The sequence below is a fragment of the Canis aureus genome, chromosome 22 (genome assembly GCF_053574225.1).
Source record: "Canis aureus isolate CA01 chromosome 22, VMU_Caureus_v.1.0, whole genome shotgun sequence".
Classification (NCBI taxonomy): domain Eukaryota; kingdom Metazoa; phylum Chordata; class Mammalia; order Carnivora; family Canidae; genus Canis; species Canis aureus.
In genome coordinates this window covers 28,977,570-28,998,839 of record NC_135632.1, presented here as the reverse complement: position 1 = coordinate 28,998,839, position 21,270 = coordinate 28,977,570, and the positions used below count along the sequence as shown (strand labels likewise).

The 21,270-nt window shown below is 37.6% G+C and overlaps 1 protein-coding gene across 1 annotated transcript in view; it reads right to left on the bottom strand.

Moving 5' to 3' along the window:
• The window catches only part of KCNH8 (potassium voltage-gated channel subfamily H member 8), a 363,281-nt gene that overhangs the window by 50,229 nt on the left and 291,782 nt on the right, over positions 1–21,270 (bottom strand). The window contains exons 8-11 of the mRNA XM_077865348.1: positions 20,117–20,314; positions 8,624–8,823; positions 7,515–7,764; positions 1,105–1,319 (exon numbers count right to left, since the gene is read on the bottom strand). Coding sequence (XP_077721474.1) covers positions 1,105–1,319; positions 7,515–7,764; positions 8,624–8,823; positions 20,117–20,314 — 863 coding nt within the window. The remainder of the gene's footprint in view (positions 1–1,104; positions 1,320–7,514; positions 7,765–8,623; positions 8,824–20,116; positions 20,315–21,270) is intronic.

Genomic DNA, 21,270 nt, shown 5'->3' with positions numbered 1-21,270 from the left:
TAGCTATGAGAAGTCAGCACCTCAACCACTCAAGTATGACCACATACGTCCAAGTGGAAAGAAGCTGCTGGAAGAGCATGTCCTCAGGGGCTCCCTTGTCTCTGCCTCAGGAGCCTTCTCTGAACTTTGCAGTAGCCTCTTGTGCTGTATTGGAGATGGGTAGTCCAGGTCCTTCACCTAGATAGGTCACTGACCCTCAAGAAACTGGAGAAATACCCCTTTCTTTATTAAAGAAGTAGGAATTCTTTCTCTACCTTTCAGAACGAGGAATATTAATGACTAACAAAATGCTTCCACAATATGGGTTAGTCAGAAGAATAGTTCCTCTCAGGGAAAAAAAACCCTAGAATATTGCAAATATCTGGGGCAAAACTCAAGGCGGCCGATCGAGACTTTTGTTGTTACTGAACATTATGCATGCTCTGGCTTGCCTTTCAACAATCATTCCTATTAAATCATTTGTGCCACTGACACATCTAATGAAGTCATATTCGTGACCAGCTTAATCCCAAGATGCAGGGTAGTACCTATTTTGTTAGGAAAGCTCTTTGTATAAACTGAGACACGAGCAAATATCTAATTTCATAAAATGCTCATTATGCTTTCAGTGTATCAATCTTTGGCTTGAATCCTTTTATGCATATTTAGTAATTTTAAGATAGACTATTTTGGGTACTGTTTGACAAAAAGATTTCTCTTAAGCAAACTCCCTAGCAAGCAAGTGGAATAGTAAACAGTTACAAACACAGCAAACTCTGAGCCATATATTCTATCTGGAAATCTTTAAATTCTGGAGAAATCATGCATCTGTAGCTAAATAGTATATCACTAAAACTGATGCTTGTTATAAGCGCATGAAAATAAACAAGAAAGAAACTGAATTAAAGGAGGTCATCTATAAACAATACTTTCCTAAAATGTTGATAACCAACGCCAGGCTTGATTTCTACCTAATTATTTAATTGTTCAACTACTGGCTGAATAACCATACCTTATTCATTCAGGGACTTTTACAAGTGAAGTCATGACATGTGCTTTTACTGTTATAAATGATCCTGAGGATCCATGTTTTAGGTCTCAGCACTAATTAGAAGTGAGACTTACATCACTCTCATGACCTTCTCGAAGGTTGTATGTGAGGTCATGCTGAATGTCTTCCACAAACTTGTGAGCATACTCTGGGTAAAGGTCTAGCACTTCAAAGAGTCCTTTGAGGATGATGCACTGAAGATCACAGTAGGTTAAAGCCTTCACATCTGCGTTGGTCTTGATCACTTGGTCCTTAATTGATAGATTTGCTCCAATTAAGTCCCCTTTCCCTTGAAACAGTGAAAAAAGAGACATGTCACTTTTAAACAAAAGCAAGCTGGGACTGGAGACTTCATTTGACTTACAGGCTTCACTTCTCTGAGATGACTCTGCAAAGAAAAAGAAACCTTTATCTTGGCAGTGTTGATATTTGGGGTCTTGCAATTCTTTGTCATGGGAGGGGGCTTTCTGTACACAGTAGAATGTACATATTCCCAATCCCCCAGTGGTGACAACCAAAAATATCTTCAGGCATTGCCAAATGTTCCCTGGCGAGGCAAGACTGTTCCTGGTTGAGAGCAGTGGTCGAGGGGATAAAGACTAGGAGAGCCAGAGAGGGTCGAGGGGATAAAGACTAGGAGAGCCAGAGACAGCAATTGCCATGCATAGATGACTCCAGACAACCCCTCATGGCATTCAACAAATAACTTCAAACAAAGCAGTTGACATTTTTGTCACAGTTGCCTCAACTGTTCAAGAGAAATGATAATGGCTCCAGCTTTTTTTGTAAGGCTCTGTATCATATCCTGAAAATGTCTATTAATAATTTTGATTCTAACACAATAATTGTCCTCATCATCAGCTTGCTAACATACTCAGGTTGTTTTATTTACCTCTGAACATGTCTATCAGACAGGATGGCAAGGAGAGAGAAGGTGGCCTCCTTCCATCTCCTCAGAACTGGGGGGCAGAGAGAAGTATTAGACATGATGGACACTGAATCTACTAAATGAAAATATAAGACACAAGCTATACTTCTAACACTCTCTAACAGTGTAAAAGGCCAATTTTCCCATTAAAAAAAAAAAAAAAAGAAAAGAAAAGAAAAGAAAGAAAAAGAAATCAAATAAATGAAAACTATGTGCTCTTGGCTTGCACCACTGTAAGGAGAGAGACTTACCACCACTTTGTCATCTGTGCCCGACCCACTCCCAGCACCTTCTGGTATTTTGCCTGCGGAGTCTCTATCAGTCTTAGGTTGGATTCGCCTGCCTGGGAACTAGCTGGCTTCCTTGAGTTTGCTGATTAGATAATACTAGATGATGTATTTGAATCTTTAAAATATTTCAATTGATTTGAATCAGTTTAGCTTAGCAGGAAGGCGAGCATAAATATAAGTGTTGATTGCACCTTCAGATTGATTTTAGACACAGCCATTAATTCACTCGGCATCCATGTGAGAAACATGAAAGAAAATCCATTCAATCATCAGACAAACTTAGGTTAAACACTGAAGTAATATGACCTAAGTTCACAGAGGACACTGGCATGAGATTCATGGCTACAACTTTGGAATTTCTTTGCTTTGTCCTCCTGCCTGTGCTTTAAATTTTATTATTTTTTTAATGGCCACTTTACTCTGTCTCACAGGGAATCAACAACCAACAACTGATCAGCAGAGAAACCACCAAACAAATAATATCTTTGGAATGGTACACAGCAAATTGCCCTGTCCCCCATTCGGTTATTTTTTTAACTTATAAATTGTTATTTTTTTTATCGTGCTCAGCATTTCTGGAAGGAAAGTATCTGACCTATAGCAGGCTTCAATAAAATTCTGTTTTATTGAATTTCACAATAAAAGGAAACATGCCAAATTAACCATGAATACTTGAAATATTCATAAGTATATAAAAGATAAAAATTGAACATTTAAAAATTATTGAATTACATCTAAGTATTATCTTTGAAATAACATTAAATTCAAACCTTGAGGCTGAGCCTATTTGACCAAAGAAAAAAGGGACTAAAATCTATACTTACAGTTCTAAGGGAATATACAACTACATGGTGCTAGAGAATTCAAGTTGTTTTTGTTGTCACCGATACTGCTAAACTTGGCAATTTTGTTTCTTACATGTTTTATTAGAAATCTAAATTGGGGGGATCCCTGGGTGGCTCAGCGGTTTAGTGCCTGCCTTTGGCCCAGGGCGTGATGCTGGAGACCCGGGACTGAGTCCCACATCAGGCTCCTGCATGGAGCCTGATTCTCCCTCTGCCTGTGTCTCTGACTCTCTCTTTCTCTCTATGTCTGTCATGATAAATAAATAAAATCTTTAAAAAAAAAAAAAGAAATCTAAATTGATGCTCAAAAACTCAAAATTGGGTACCAATGCAAGATGTAAATATACCATCTGCTCTGCTTTTTTGCCTTTTTAAGATTTTATTTATTCATGAGAGACACAGAAACAGAGACACAGGCAGAGAAGCAGACTCCCTGCAGGAGCCCGATGCGGGACTCGATCCCAGGACCCGAGGATCACGACCTGAGCCAAAGGCAGATGCTCAACCACTGAGCCACCCAGGGATCCCAGATGTAAATATACCAGGATGCTTTGAATCTAGTAAATTTTGAAATTTGTATATCTCAGGAGAGTTTGTCATGATGTAGTGTCTTGCTACAAAGAGTGTTTATATATTCTGTTAAGCAACTGCTGTTTAGAACGACTTTAGGGTCATCACACATTCATACTTTGGATGACCATAGCATGACTATTTAAGCCACAATGACCCCAGCTATAAAAGCAACATCAACATCTTTCTAAGCTTGGCACCATAGAAAGAATTCCAGTGTATTTTTCATTTAATGAGTATTTATGAAGCACTGACCTATGTACCAGACCTTGTGTTGAGCCTTGGTATGTGTACACTGGTAAATAACAATGTGGTCCTACCTTCACTGATTTTATGGTCTTGTGAATTTCTCACTATCTAGATTTAGGACCTTGATATAAGTTTCTTAATTAGTCTAGGTCTCAGTGTCCTTATTTCTAAAGAAGAGAAGGATTTCTATGATCTCTTTCTCCATTTTTCAGAATTCTATTATTGATATTTGCTAACTAGTGAGTCTTCCACAGGCAGTGGGATATGGGGGGTGTGTGAGGCAAGCTGATGGGAAGCATCTGCAAATTATCCAGGTTAGAGCAATAACATGTTTAATTATAATTAAGCAGACTAATACCATCTGTGAAGAGCACATTTATCAGTGCTTTGTCATTTTCTTTTAAACATCAGTGAAGAAATTGGTAGAAAAACATAATTACCAGGACATGAAATGGAAGTGTACAAGGCAAACAAATTCTATCCCCATAACAAATCCTTGATTCTATGTCAACCGCCTCCCCAGGCATCAGATTAAGAAATGCCTTCGTGTATCGACTGGACAACTGAGTTGCTTGAATAAGTTACGGCTTGACAGCTGTTTGGTGATCCTTCTTCCCTACAACATTATATATTAATTCATTTTGTTGGCAGAGTGAATGTGTATTAAATATCTAAAGATCAAATGTGAAGCCATGTGCTTACATTTATTAAAGTCAGTATTGCTTTTAATTGGCCCTATATGACAATATTACCACAGGGGAAGTAAAATACCCAATCTCCATTGAAATAATGTTAACCAAAAAGATAGAATATTAGTAGTTTGTTATCCTTGTTTGGGTTTAGTCCCAATACCACATACAAGCATTTAGAATGGTCATGTGACAGTTTGCATTTAAACCATTTTTCGTGTTCGACACAGTAGAAATGAAGATGTGAAAATGTTAATTATGAAAATCATAATTCATGGAGGAAATTGGGGCCAAGAGCATAAGGCAAAGGATTAAGCCTTTCAGATGTGAGTAGAATTTTTTTCAATAAGAAAATCCAGTTGAATTATGTATTACAAACAATGCTAATTACCTAGAAGCCACTGAATTTGTACCTATTATGTTCTAATGTTATGGAGGTTGGCTTCATATTCCATTCCTAGAATTGTTGCTAGTTACTGAATGTAAAACACACCAAGATTATGGAAAAAAGAGATTATATATATTTAAACAAGTTATATTATTTTTGCTTACAAGCATATCAAACCATGTAGTTTTGGAAAAATAACTATATGCCCTTCTAAAGGAAGGCTATGTTAATAGGCAGGCTATAAAACTTACATGGTCTTAAGGAAGGCCATGGAAAATTATTTTATGATTAAAAGTAATTTTTGAAGCAAATTTAGAAATAACTGTAAATTTTGATTTAGAATCACAAAATAATAGAATGGTTGTTAACTTTGCCAAGTTGGTAGCAGGAGTTTTAAATTCTCCTTTTAAAAACACAGCCTCACTCCGACACTGATAATGAACTGGCCAACCTGAAAATGAACTCTTTCGGTTGCTATCCTGTGCCTTTCTTAAAAAAAAATTTTTTTTAAATTTTAGTTAATTTAGTTAACATATAGTGCATTATTAGTTTCAGGAGTAGAATTTAGTGACGATCAGTTGCATATAATACTCAATGCTCATTACATCAAGTGCCCTCCTCAATGCCCATCATCCAATTGCCCTATCCCTCAACCTCGTACCTTCCCTCCAGCCTTTCTGTTAAGGAGAAAAAACATGAGGATGAATCAAGAGTAGTACCAAAACTTTAAAAAGCAAGCCCTACCTTTCCTCTGGTAAGTGGCAAATTGAGTGAATATGAAGCAATGAGAAGCCTGTGGGTATTTCACTATTCACTAGCCTCCCCTTTCCACCTTTAATCAGGACTAACCATGGCAACCTAACAGGATAGTAGGATTTAAGTTGGATAATGGACATAAAACACCTGGCTCATATTGGGGATTCAATAAATATTAGTTCTCTTCCCTTTCCCAAATATAATCTGTCTTGAAGCTTATGACTAGAATCCAGTGAAAGCAGGCTTACAATAATTACATAGAATAGCAGGCATTGCTTAGAGGTGGAAAGAGAACTGGATATAGAGTCAAAAGACCTAAGTTAGCTTTGGCTTTGGAAAAACAGAGAAAATACCACTCCCATCTGTTTCTTTGTGTTAGGAAGGCTTAAATAAGAACCTGCACGTGAAAATATTTTATAAATGGTTAAGTGCTTTATAAATCTTAGTTCTTAAATTATATTAAAAATAAATTAACCTTTTTATATTAACACAAATTCTAAACATCGATATACTACATTGGTGTTCAAAATATATTTATTGTTTAGGTCACAACCTGACACATTCTTAGGCCCTCTGTAAATATTAGTTGAATGAACAAAAAAAAAAACAAAAAAAAAACAAGAGATAGTGATTTTAAAAGAATTACACAAAAATTGTGAGTAGGAATTTTTCTACATTAACTCTACACATCATCTTTTGTCAGCTGACCTTGTATTTTATTTTATTTTTTTTTTAAATTTTTTAAAAATTTTTATTTATTTATTTATGATAGTCACAGAGAGAGAGAGAGGCAGAGACACAGGCAGAGGGAGAAGCAGGCTCCATGCACCGGGAGCCCGATGCGGGATTCGATCCCAGGTCTCCAGGATCGTGCCCTGGGCCAAAGGCAGGCGCCAAACCGCTGCGCCACCCAGGTGACCTTGTATTTTAATGAAAACCAATTGTATCTTAATAAATGGGAGTCAACTTTGTGGTATAAAATCTTTACAAACCATCCTATGAAATTTCTTTCAGGAAGTAAAAATAAAAAACCTTGAAAATATTGGATTAATGACTGCAGTGAGAGCTTATTCTCAATGCATAATAATTTTTGCACTATTTCTAGCCCAGATGAAATAATTTTTATGTTCTTCTCTGAATTTGTTCTCCACAGAAATAAAGAAATGCTCTCTTAAAATTGATCGGCTACTTCACCAAAAGGCAGCAAGTATCACGACTAATAATCTGGCTTTAAGAATCAAAAAGAACTGTGTTCATTTGCTTATCATGTTATTTGGAGAAATTAACTAAGATACTATTTATTCATTTGTAAAATGGGGTTAATATTCATACTGCTGGGGATGCCCAGGTGGCTCAGTGGTTAAGCGTCTGCCTTTGGCTCAGGGTGTAATCCTGGGGTCCCGGGATCGAATCCCGCATCGGGCTCCCTGCATGGAGCCTGCTTCTTTCTCTGCCTATGTCTCTGCCTCTCTGTTTCTGTGTCTCTCATGAATAAAATAAAATCTTTAAAAAAATATTCACCCTGCTGGATTTTTAACAAGAATGAAATGATATGTTGGATGTAATACTTAGCACAGGGTAAACTCAGTATGTGGCATAACAATAATAAATAATTGGCAAATGAAATCCATTTAAGAAATAATCCTAATTCCATATGTTCACCCAGAATTTCCTTACTCACAATAGCAGTATTCTGTTCCCCCACTATTTTCTCTTCTCAACTTATGCTCTAGGGTAAAATTTCATGAGGTTTTTAAACTTAGACCCACCAAGAATAGCCAGCACCATGCTGTCTTTAAGAACTTCCATGGAGCCTGAGCATACAAAGTAGATGGCCTGCAAAGCATCTCCTTGACGAAGCAGATACTCCCCCGGAGCACAGAAAGAGGTTTTGATGTGTAGAGACAGAGACCTGAGGCAGCCCCGGCTGGCACATTCAAAAAGGGACAACTGTAGGATTTCCTTGTTCAAATGCATAGTGATGTCAGAACGCAGCTCGTCTGGAAAGTCTTTCAAAAGCTGTCAAGATGAAAGAAGAAATCAAGTTGGGTTAAGTCTAGTCTAATTTATTTACTCTGCAAGAGAAGAGGGATGTTTTTCCCACTGTTTGACCAACTAGTGTACAGAAGAGGAAATATATAGAACCCTGGGGAGATTTTTCAGTGACTGTGACCCCAGTTAGTTGCTACTGTAAAATCAGCAGATAATAAGTCTGGAGAAATATGATACATTAATAAAAGACTCTAGAATGAAGATGTATGGCTTCTTGTGACTTAATTTTCACAAAGACTCTCACTCAGGAGAGAAGATATGGAATTTGGACTCACTGGTATTTTCCTCTGGCATCGTGGTCATATCTGCACAAGTGGAGAAACCAAATCATCAGTTAAAAGAGGGATTATAGTTTGATTGGGGCACTGTAGCACAGTTGATTATTATAGGATACCTTTCTTATGTGGTGATCTGGGGTATTCCTGGAAGTCCACAGATAACACATGTGCCAGAAGACATTTTCTTTTTTACTTTGTTGGTTTTAAAGGCACACAGTAACTTGGTTAATCTAATAATCCAACATTACACAATTTAATGGTCATAAGAATTGATTGGTTCCTCCAGAGAGGATCAATAAGAATGAAAGTCCACCTGATTGACCGAAGTAGCAAATTAATGTAAAACAATGGTCAGTCCAGAGTGTCATCATGAAAATGTAAGCCAAAGCCGATGAAAGAAGATGAACCAGGTTTCATGAGGGATTAAAAAATACAGGTAAAGAAGTTGGTGTGTACTTCACTTCTGAGGCCTGCATTAGAGCACCTTGCTTTTACCTAAGAATATGTGCTTTCTGCCTGAAAACGTCAACATGAGAAATGAACATTACCTCATTTGAATCTATTCCGTTGTTGACTGACCAGGTTGTTTGGAAATATTCAAGCATCCTCTGCTTGAGCTGCTGGGGCAGGTGATGGACCCGTATGAAGTCCTTCAGATCCTTAGTTCTAGTGTGATAGAGAGACCACCTGGAATACATCCTCTGTATGATCGCTGTCACGTTTCCAAACACCAAGGCATGCATTAAGGCTAGAGAGGACAACAAAGCATACAATGGGAGAGAAATATGATTGAGTAGCTCACCCCTTAAGTCTAAATTTACAGTTTATATATCCTGAATTCAGCAGAGTATGCTTATGTGGCCATGTTGATACAACTGTTTTGGTATGAGCATTTTGGTACAGCCACTTTGTCACAGAGTGGATCCTGATGCATTCACTTGAATCCATATGGCTTGATAAAAGTAAAAATATCTTTTAAAAATATTCAGTAATAGGTAAAATAGGCCCCTCTGACTCACAATCCACTAACTACTATTCTGGCTATGACCAACTTTTATTTTGTACTTTTTGCATCTATATTATTTTAATAGGTATAGTTTAATAGCCAAGATAAAATAATTTTGATATAATTTCATAAAAAACTCTAAAGTTACAGTTCAATGGTTATCATAATAACAAATACATTTTAAAAATAAGTCTATTATAGAGGTACCTGAGGGGCTCAGTTGGTTAAGCATCAGACTCTTGACTTTGGCTCAGGTCATAATCTCAGGGTCAGGAGAGCCCTAATGGGCTCTGCCCTCAGCATGGAATCTGTTTGTCCCTTTCCCTTCCCCCTCCTACACATCCCCATCACTTGTGTGTGCATGCACACATTGTCTCTCTCAAAAATAAATTAATAAAATCTTTTTTAAAAATCTATTATAACTGGTTAACCTTTATTAGTCTTTTCCCCTAAGCCATCACTTAAAATTTGTTTTAGCATATTAAATATAACACATTTTTATTAATAAAGGTATAGAGAAAGTTGCTAGAAATGTAACTGAGGATTTTCTGAGCAATCTGAAGCTGAGATTAATATGGCTCCAATCGCCAACCTCACTTTAGCTCTGAGGTTACTTACATTTTAAGGAGATATCTGAAAACCTGGGACCATTAAAGAAACAAATGCATTCATAGAGAAAAACATATTCTGCTTAGAGTCATCTTGCCATTCTGAGAGGAACCAGGTTGGTACATATATATGCGATTCCTGTTTTAATGAGATTTCTCAGTTGGTATTTAATCCCCACTTTCTTGCTGACCTTTCCCCTTTCTCAAACCACCAACAGATTATAAGATAGAAGACAGTTCACAAGAATTCAAGAGTTGATGGGGATTGGAGATGGGTCTTCTACTGAAAAAAAAAAGTTATTTCTAGGAGTTATTCACCATATGGAATGCCCAAGTATCTTAAAGTCAAGAAGGCAAGACAAGAATTTGTACTAAATAGTGATTAGCCAAACAGAACTGGAATGGTCTCTGCAGACACTAGCAGATAATCCAAGAAGGCCTTGAACCCACCCGGGGCTATGGCATTGGGAGAGTTGAGAGCCAGGTGTAGTTAGGTTTCTGGGCAGGTCAACTCTCAGTGATATTCAGAATTCACCCCTGATCCCCATCCTGGACAGGACTGACAACTCAGAGGTCGGGTGAAATCATCTGTTTCAACAGCTTTTGATAAAAAAAAAAAAAGACTAAAAATTTAGTAGTTTGTCTATTAGGACCTATCAAAGTGTCCTTGTACCAAAATCTCAATGTCAAAGGAACTCAAGTTTCTCAGCATCAAAATGAATACATTAGTGCAAATGTGTCAACATATTACTGCATCTATCTTCCAGAATCTTCATTCTATTTCAAGACAGCCTCAAATAAAATTTTCTCTTTCCTCTACATTCCCCAGTAATTAGTGACCACTGGCATGTTAATTTCAATCTAATCTAATATTGGAATTAAAACTCTTTCAGGTTATACATCATCATTTCTCTATGGAAGATATGGTCATCATGCCTATAAAGATAAATGGTAATAATAAGGAAGCCCCCAACATTCTGGAAAAGTTACTAGAAAAGGCTAAATTTAGGGTCTATACACAGGAGGAGTATAATGTTGCAGAGAGAATATGGGCTTCAGAATCAGACACATCAAGATTTGAAACCTGACTTTGGCACTTCCTAACTGTGAACTTGGGAAGATGTTAGAAATCCCATGGATAAGTAAGAGTGGTAACTTATTCATATGACTTTTTTGATATTTAAAGAGTTAATATATATATTTTTAAAGTGCCTAATATTTTGTATGAAAAACAGTGGCTGCTCAATTTATGCTAATTTTTCCTGTGAGATTGGAAAGTGTAATGACGAATTTTCAATATGCCCAGTAGTGTAAAAATATGGGGAAAAGGACTCAGTTTAGGTTTTACAGCAATCTCTTAAATATTTAAGAGTGTTTGTTAATGGAAATAACTTCTTGATGAAAGAAATTCAAGAAATATTTCAAAAATGCTGGCTCCATACAAATGTAAGTATATATTCTCCCTACATTTTCAAAAATGGAATGTCTTACAACGGGTCAAAATTATTCCAAGAAAGATGTATACTGCCTAATAACTCACTATTGAATGGCTCTTGGTAAATTCTAAATAGAGTTCCATTCTTCTGCATGTTTTTTAAAGCACAGTAGTTCCTATGTCAAATACTTTGTTTGGAAGAAGAGACCTCTATTTATGGTAAACACTCAGCAAAGGAAGGAAACGATTCTGCTCCAACTCAAAGAAATTAAACACCAATTTCAGGCTCAGTTAATATACTTATGGGCTCACTGTTTGGAAGCCCTACCATCTGTAAAAGTATGTAATAGTCTTTCATGGAGATTAAACTGAGTACTGAGAACAATTTTATTTCATTTATTTTAACACTGCTTTCCTTAATTATGTGTATGATTTTAACTTTGCTTTGCTTAATTATAATGTGTGTAAAACACTTAAAGTAAGAGAAGTAATATGTTCAGATCATTTAGCATCCTAATTGTACATTATCAATAAAATGAATTACTGGATTAATTGTAGCATTCTAAGTGTTGTTGGAAAGTTCTAGTCTATTTTCGAGTCACCATAATTTCAGTTTCATTTCAGCAGCAGCAAATACTTCTCATTTAAGTAGTTAAATAAATAAAACCACAGATCCCTTAATTTTTCAGTTTCTAAAGTTATTTTGCCTCTCTGTCACTGGTTATCACTTTCACACTGGTGAAGAGTGTAGATAACTGTCAGGCCAAATCATTCCATCTGCTATGGCAGTTTAACTCAAGAACTGCAATATCCAGGTCAGTTTGGAAGTTATCATTCACTTTTTCTTTTCCTCCTAGCAAATCTGATGTATATAATTCTTAAAGTAGCATGCTAGGGCTGCTGCTGAGTGTGTGGGTGGCTCTTTTGCTTTGTATAATTGAGTTTTGTATAAAACGAATCCTGTAAAATCCTGTCTTAATATCAGGTCTTGGGAGGAACCTCCGTAATTGGGATCTCAGAAGAAAGTCAATAGAACTTAAATGAAAGTGCACTCTTAGAGGGGCTGCCTGGCTTTCTTTTTCTGTGTCTCCTTTTCTTCCTCTTCCTTCTCTTTTCTCTTCCCTCCCTCTCCTTTCCTTTTCTCCTCCCTCTCCCTTCCCTTTTCTCTCCCTGCCTCTTGGGCAGCACTGCTCTCCTGAGGTAGAGCATCCTTGCTGAGTTCGTCAGCCAACCACTTTGCAGTGCCTGCAGACTGTTTGCCCCTAATATAAAAGGATACCAGAGCCCAGGCTTTGGGTAATCTTAGCTGCCCTCCTCCTCTCTCCCACCTACTCACTGACCTAGAATTTTCCCCTCCTGCTGGAGTACACTGGATTGTGGAGAGCAGATGGCGGAGAAAGCAGAGTGAGAACAATTTCCTAAACGACCTATTCGAATGGCAGTGTAGCCATCTTTAAAAAGCCTGAATTTGTGAACACCATAGCCCATATGGGGCCAATAAAATTCTGTCAGGAGAATATATATAGGATGAGAGGACCCAAGGAAAGCCTTAACTGTTAGGAATTTCACTTTACCTTTTTCAGGACAACAATGACTCATTTAAACGGGGCATGTCCTCAGGGATGAGCCACCTTCACTAGGAAGTTTTATCTGACCTCCGAGATTGAGCCAATGGACCCATCCATTGGGGCTTACTTATTAGGTGACTATGAGGCCGCTGTTAGTAAATCTGATAGAAGAGCCTTTATTTATTTTTTAATATTTTATTTATTTATTCACAGAGAGGGAAAGGCAGAGACATTGGCAGAGGGAGAAGTAGGCTCTGGTGGGACTCCGACCAAAGGCAGATACTCAACCACTGAGGCATCCAGGTGCCCTGATAGAAGAGCTTTTAAAGATATGGGAAAATGTTCTAATATATTTTGTTTAGCAGCAAAAATGATATGCAGAGTTAATGTAAATATTGTCAAAAAGAGGGTAATATATGTGTAAAAAGACTGAAAAGACTATCTTTGGTAATGGGATTTTATGTAATTTTAATTTTTGTGTGGACTTCTCAGTCTTTTCTAAATGTGCATTATAATAGGAAGAATTAAAATGGAAAAAGAAAGAACATCATCTGCCCAAGTTCCTATTTCCATTACTAAACTGTGAACTCCTCGAAGGAAAGTTATGTCTTAGTCATTTTTGTTTCCCCAGCATCTAGCACAGTGCCTGGCATAATTTAAGCATGCCATGAATATTTATGGAACTGAAGTGAACCTCTGGTCATTTGATATTTTGTTTTAAAAGTTTTGTAATCATGAGCAATTAGCTTAGAAAATATATTGTGAATAGTTCAGCCCCAAACACATCCTTTCACCCTCATCCCACTTCCCAAAGGCAATTTTTTTTTTTAAATTTTTATTTATTTATGATAGTCACACACAGAGAGAGAGAGAGAGAGAGGGGCAGAGACACAAGCAGAGGGAGAAGCAAGCTCCATGCCCCGGGAGCCTGACGTGGGATTTGATCCCGGGTCTCCAGGATCGCGCCCTGGGCTGAAGGCAGGCGCTAAACCGCTGCGCCACCCAGGGATCCCCCAAAGGCAATCTTTTAAAATTATTTATTTGAGGTCTTCTTGTGATCATCACCAATATTTTAGACAACTTAGTTTTACTTCCATTGGTTGAATCATCATGTTAAGACAAGACCTAAAAACAACCTGACATGAAAGGTGAGAACTCAGCTCACTGTTACCTACCTTCCCATCCCACACTTGGTAGTTACTATTTTTAGCTCATCTATTACAATTTTACAAGGCGATATTCATATCAATGACACATCAAGAAATTATACAAATACTAAATGTACAGCTTGCTTCTTAAAGCGTTTTACCCTCCTGATGAATAAACAGGATATTACCAGCACCCTAGGCCTTCCTTGTGTCCCCTTCACAGACACTAACCAGCCCCATTACCAAAGGTAACCTGTAGTTGTGAATTATATTGCAATCCATAAGCTTTGCCTACTTTTAAATTTTCTTTATTTTTATAAAATTTTATTTATTTATTCATGAGAGACACACAGAGAGAAAGAGAGGCACAGACACAGGCAGAGGGAGAAGCAGGCTCCATGCAGGGAGCCTGATGTGGGACTCGATCCCGGGTCTCCAGGATCACGCCCTGGGCTGAAGGCGGTGCTAAACTGCTGAGCCACCGGGCTGCCCTTAAATTTTCTTTAAACAAAGTCACACAATATGTACTTTTTGGTGTCTGACTTCTCTGCTTAGCATTCATTGTAAGATTCATCCATGTGGTTGCGTGATGTAATAGTTCATTCATTCTCATTACTGTATTGTATTCTATTGAATACTGGTTTCACGATTCATTTATTTATGTAATAGAAGCAACGATGCTTCTATAGACATTTATTGGTCTTTTGAAATATATATAAGTATTCTATTGGATATATACTCTCAGAAGTGGAATTGTTGAGTGGCAGAATACAAGTATGTTCAGTTTTGGTAAATATCAACAAAATTATTGTACCAATCGCACTCCCATCAACAGTATAGGAGAAGTCAAGGTGTTCCATATCCTCTCAAACCCTTGGGTTGACACTGTTTTTAAGAATAGCATTCTGGGCACTGGGCATCTGCCTTCGGCTCAGATCATGATCCCAGGGTTCTGGGATTGAGTCCTGAATCCTGCTTCAACCTCTCCCTCTGCCTGCCACTCCCCCTGCTTATGGTCTCTCTCTGTCAAAAAAATAAATAAAATCTTAAAAAAAAAAAAAAAAAAGAATAGCATTCTGGTGAATATAAATGCTATCTAATTTGATCTTAATTTACATGCCCTTCATGAACGATCCTGATTTGCATTGTTTATTTGGCATGGAAACCTACTTGTGAAGTATTTTCTAAAGTTTTTATGAATTTTTGGATTGTCTGCTCTTATGGATTTGTAGACAGTCTTTATTTATAATAGATAAGAGTCTTTTGTCAGATAGATATTTGTAAATACTTTCTCCTATCCTATGGCTTGCCTCTTTACATTTTTAAATCATGTTTTTTGATAAATACAAATTCTGTAGTTCAATTTACCCAGTGTTTTCTTTATGGTTAGGGCTCCGGCTAGAATTAATTTTAATGTACAGTTTTAGGAGGAGACGAGGTAGTTTTTCAATAAGCAGATATACGTTTGAACCAGCAACATTATTGAAAGAATCATCATTCCCCCGTCACACTACATGTCACCAATGTTATAAATAAAGTGACCATATGTGCGTGGACCTATTTCTGTACTCTCCTATTCCACTGGCCTATTTGTCTGTTCCTGAGCTAACACGTGCTTTCTTTTCTTTTCTTTTTTTTTTTTTTTTTGTTAAGATTTATTTATTATTTGGGAGAGAGAGAAAGAGAGCAGGGGGAGGGGCAGAAGGAGTGAAAGAATCTCAAGCAGTCTCCACTCTGAGCACAAAGCCAAATGCTGGGCTCAATTCCAGGACCCTCAGATCATGACCTGATCCAAAATCAAGAGGTTGACACTTAACTGACTGAGCTGCCCAGGAGCCCATAGCATGTGCTTTCTTAATTGCTATAATGTTACAATGGATCTTGATATCTGTACTGCAAATCTTCCGATTTTATTCTTTGCCATTGCTTTGACCAGTTTTAGCTTTGCATTTGCACTCATCCGTAGAAACAGCTTGTCATTTTGCAAACACACACACACATACCCACCAACACACATGTACTAGAATTTTCATTGGCGTATTGAATCTTTAATTTGGGTAAAACCAGTATATTTAGAATATTGAGTCTTAAAATCATCACCATTGTAAATCCTTCCATTATTTTAAACAATTTGTAAATTTTCTCACTAATGTTTTGTAGTTTTCTGCATAGTAGAATTGCACATTTGATATTTGATATTTTTATAATTACTTCTATTTCATTTTCAGTTGTTTGTTACTATCATATAGAAATACTATTAATTTTTGCATATTGAACTTGTATCCAGTAGCTTTACAACATTCACTTATCAACTGTGATAGGTGTTTGAAACTTTTAAGGTTACATAAATTTGTCCAGATATGGATTTCTCTCCCATTATTTTTGCTAGATTTCTTTGATAGTTTTAAATATTCTTCTCATAAATTAGTGGTTTGTATACACTGTCATTACAGATGCTCACATGCAACCTTCTCATTTTTCCCTCCTCCTCCCTCAGCTAGTGAAAGCCACTGCCCTAGATAATTATCTTGGATCTTGGCAGTCACCTGCAACATTAAATATTGCTACTACCTGCTTTTGTAGTAAATATTGCATCCCTGTCATTAATAATTTCATTAGCCTTGGGTGGAGATTCCTAATAAGATACCTCAGACTTGATTCCATAGTAACATACACCTAATTAAAAAAATTATTTGTGTACATTTATAGAAATTAAGGGAATAAAATCAATTTATAGTATATAATACAATGGATATCCTGTTGTTGTTTTTTTTTAAACAGTGGCAAGAAACAGTTTATTGACCATGCTGAAGGCATGAGAAGGCAGGACTGATGAGGAGTGAAGGGTCAGACCTCCCCAGTGACTCCAAAATCATGTCCTCAACCAGGTCCTGGAGGTAGCCTTTGTACTGGTTCAAGGTGAGAGTGAGTGGATAGCTGTAAACTCACTAAACCTCTGCTGCCTTATATCTAAATTAAAGTGTTATTAACTTTTATCTCATAGTGTTAGGAAAATTAAATGAACAAAATGTTCCATATTGTGAGCCCTTATGATCAGCTCTCAAAGTTAGCTAGTTAGTTAATTAGGAAATATTAAAATGCAGGCATCATTTCTTCTAGCCTAGGGTAATTGTCATAATAATACAGAGTTATTTCCCACAAACACAAATTTCAGAAGGTTTAATTAATAAAGTCAAATTATTTAGATACCATTTGCCTACGTGCTGTTCAAGTCACCTAAATGCTTTAATGCCACTAACAAATGTGCCCTGGTTTTCCACCAGGATAATTTGATCAATGAACGCTTAACAAGTGACAAAGTAACATTATCTGATTATGTCCTTTATCTTTTGGCCCTGTGACCAGCACTGCTTTCTACTTACAATGAATAGCAGGGAATAATTTATGCCTTAACCATTTCTGATTCAGGACCATTCACAATATAGTATGTGGATCAATAGAGAATAAAAGCTCAATTATCTAGCAGATTCTTGAAATGTCAGATCAGTTAGGTTAAGCCTTGAGAATTTGAGCGTTTCCTCAAATTTCCACCAGGAATAGAAGAAACATGGGCAAATATTAAATAAGTATAAACTGTGTATATTGGCAAAACACTTGTCATTTTGCTAACCTGAAAGATGGGTGATTGAGGAGACTGGCGATTATAGAAGTTATAACATTGGGTATAAAGCAGCCACCATGGTGTCGGACACATTGCAGCTCTTCACAAAATGAGAGTTCCTGTTCTTTGCTCCCTAGGCTGTTGTCGCTGTACGTCAGCCAAGAGCCTGTTACAATTGCTATAGTCCCAGCATTCCTCTTCAGCAACTCTGCCACAAGCACTGCCTTTCCAAGAAATTCTCCTGATCCCTGGCCCTTGCTTTTTCACTGCTTCTGAACTTCTATCTGATTTGGCACTTAGCATTTACAGTCTGCTGTTAGTAAAACTCCTTCCACATCTTTCAGCCTATCTCTTCTAAGCTGGATCACAAGTTCCTTGAGGGAAAGTTTGGCTTTATCCTTGTTTGATTTCACCATAGGCAGGATGAGTCATTGCTTAAAGCCCCACATAACTCATTTTACATCTCCCACGCAAGGAAGCTGGTAGGAGCCATTCCCTCTTATAAGGTGAGAAACTCTAAGTGATAGCCGGAATTAAGGCCATTAAAAGAATATGATAAGGGATGCCTGGGTGGCTCAGTGGTTGAGCATCTGCCTTTGGCTTAGGTCATGATCACGGGGTCCCAGAATCATGTCCTGTATCAGGCTCCCTGCAGGGATCCTACTTCTCCCTCTGCCTATGTCACTGCCTCTCTGTGTGTCTCTCATGAATAAATAAATAAAGTATTTTTTAAAAAAAGAATGATAAAACAGGCTTTTGTGGCAAATCATATGGGGCAGAAAATACTGCTAGAACCCTAGTTTAAGAATTCTGACCTAAGAAGAATGTTTAAGAATGACCTAAGAAAACAAGACTTGATCCAGCCTAAACAACCACATCTCCTACTACTCCCATGAGAACAGTCTTATAATTCAGTAAATATCCAATCATGTATTTATATGTATGTAGTAGTAAGCATTTATCTGGGTTCAAACCTTGCCTCTTTTACTTACTGATTGTATGGCATTGGGAAAGTTACTTTATTTCTCCAAGCTTTAGATTTATCATCTGAAAATGTGGAGAAAAATAGTATCAATCCTGTTTTAAGTTAGGAGGTTCAGGGAAGGGAAATTAAAGTAAAGGTTTCAACAGAGGAAACTCACTATAGAGAATTGGTTTTCCTGGGGCTAGAGTGCTAAACGAGCAAAAAGAGAGTATAGAGGTAATGTCGATATAATAACCACAAGAAGGAGCTTCTGTCCTTGGAGATGGATAAACAAAGGGAAGAAGTGCACTTATCAGAACACAGAAGTCCAAAACAGGAGCTGAGAGGAGCCATAAGAAACCAGGGCTCTGACTTTGGATGTAGAGGTGCTCCCAACTGATGCAGGGATCTTGAAGAAGACCCAATGAGGCTGGTTCTGGGAGTGCCTGAAGATGCTGAATGCTGGGACTACTTGCTGCTGCTCGACGTGGTCTGCCACTCAAGGTACATCATACACATCAGAAGCAGGCAGTCTACTCTTTCCACCTCCAGCTTTCCACTCTCCCTTTGGCCTCCCCTATTTTTTTTTTTCGTTTGGCTCGCCTATTGGTGGAAGTAACTGTAGTCGGCTAGCAAAGAAAAATGAGTTTTGCGGAGTCCAAACCCCAGCACTACAAAGCACAGCACAGAAGGTGGGTTTGGAACTCAGAGACAATAGTATCTTAATTTGTGTATTTGTTAAATAGAATAGTGATAGTGCCCAACCCATAAGAATTGCTCAGGGTATTGTACTGAAGCATCTAGCACAGAGAATGGAACATAAAAACAATTTTAAAATGTTGAATATTTATTATTTTATTGGGTGTGTTTCTTTGTTTTTATTTTTAATTAAGTGATCTATCAAGCATCCTTAATCTACTATATTGGTATTAATAAGATTTGATAACATTCACTTGAGATTATAAAATGGAGTTTCACACTTATACATACGTGCAATTCAGACTCATGTAATTCACAAATACTAGGAGTAAACAGTATGCTAAGAAAACAAAGTTCCTGCCCTTTCAAAATCAGCATTAATGGGATGCCTGGGTGGCTCAGCGGTTGAGCATCTGCCTTTGGCTCAGGGCATGATCCTTGAGTCTCGGGATCGAGTCCCACATTGGGCTTCCTGCATGGAGACTTCTTCTCCCTCTGCCTATGTCTCTGCTCCTCTCTGTGTGTCTCGCATTAATACATAAATAAAATCTTTAAAACAAAAAAACAAAATCAGCATTGAGTAAATGATTACTTCTTTATCTGTCCAGAAAATGGAATTTTTTGACATCATAGACTTTCACTGCTAATCTGTATGTAAATTAAAGTGTTTGCCACTTTTTTTTTTAATATTTTATTTATTTACTCATGAGAGACACAGAAAGAGAGAAGCAGAGACACAGGCAGAGGGAGAAGTCTCTATGCAGGAAACCCGATGTGGGACTCCATCCGGGGACTCTGGGATCATGCCCTGAGCCAAAGGCAGACACATAACTGCTAAGCCACTCAGGCGTCCCATGTCACTGATTTTCTAATTAGTGCTTTTAGACTCTTCCAACTTAAGTAACATACCTCTATTGTGTTTTATGACAGAATAAACAGAACAGCAATAGTATGGCACCTTCTCTTGGTGTGAAAGAAGAATTTGTCTTACCACCAATCAGCATGGTGCAGATGGAGAAGATCTTTTCTGCATCTGTATTAGCAGAGACATTCCCAAACCCAACACTGGTGAGGCTGCTGAGGGTGAAGTACAGAGCGGCAATATAGGCACTTCGGATCGATGGGCCCCCCAAGGTATTGTTGCCGTAGTATGGAGATTCTAGTCTCTTTCCCAACTCATGGAGCCAGCCTGCAATGGAAGAATGAGAAGGTAAGCCCAAATTGTAAAATCCCAGTATTAGCACCTGGCAGTCATGATAAATGAACATTTAGGGACATACTAATTTGCTCAGGAGAAAGAAGAGAGAAAAGTTAAAAGGAGATTAAAGGCAAAGAATGAGTTTCCATTCCTAAAAAGCAAAAATGTCACTTTTATGCAAGCTGTTCTGTTTAAGACCCAGCAGAGAAGTGGGCATTCAAGAGCAGATGGGTGGTCAAAGCTAAACAGGTTCCCCTAATGCAGGAGATCACCTGCAGGGAGAGAAATTGGGATTGTTACTGTCAGTAACAGTGTTGTCTATTTCTCTAGTGGTTAAGCTCCTTCTCAATTGGAATTTTAAGAGATAAAGGAGTCTAGTAGGTATTTTTAAACCCTACATGATGATAAATAGCAACAAACACAAGAATCTCGACTTCACACAGACAAGATGGGCTTTATTTTCATCCTGCGCAACTTACCCTGTTTTATTCATTTGGGCTGACATCTAGTTGGCTTACCAGTTCATGCTACCTTACTCAGGAATCTTCCTCTGCAACCCCATTCTGCCATTTGGGGCTGGGAGGGGGAAAACTGCTCTACTAAGAGGTTTCTGTAATAGAACTGGATGCCCCTTGCAACTGTTTTATAGTACTGGTGTATATATGTGCCCAAACTGATCAAATCAAGAGCTTTACATATATGCAGTTTGTTGTATGTCAATTATGTGGTCATAAAGCTATAAAGAAACTGTATTAATAAAGATGGGAACTAGCAAGTAGGCTATTGACAGTAATAGAATGGAAACACAACAGAAAGACAACTTTAAAATCCTTTATTGGAAATATTTATCCTCTAAGATTTTGTATTCTAAAATTCTGTCTCTCTCACTGTATGTATGTATGTTACAAAACACTATGACAATTCAGTTGAACCCATAAGGCTCATAA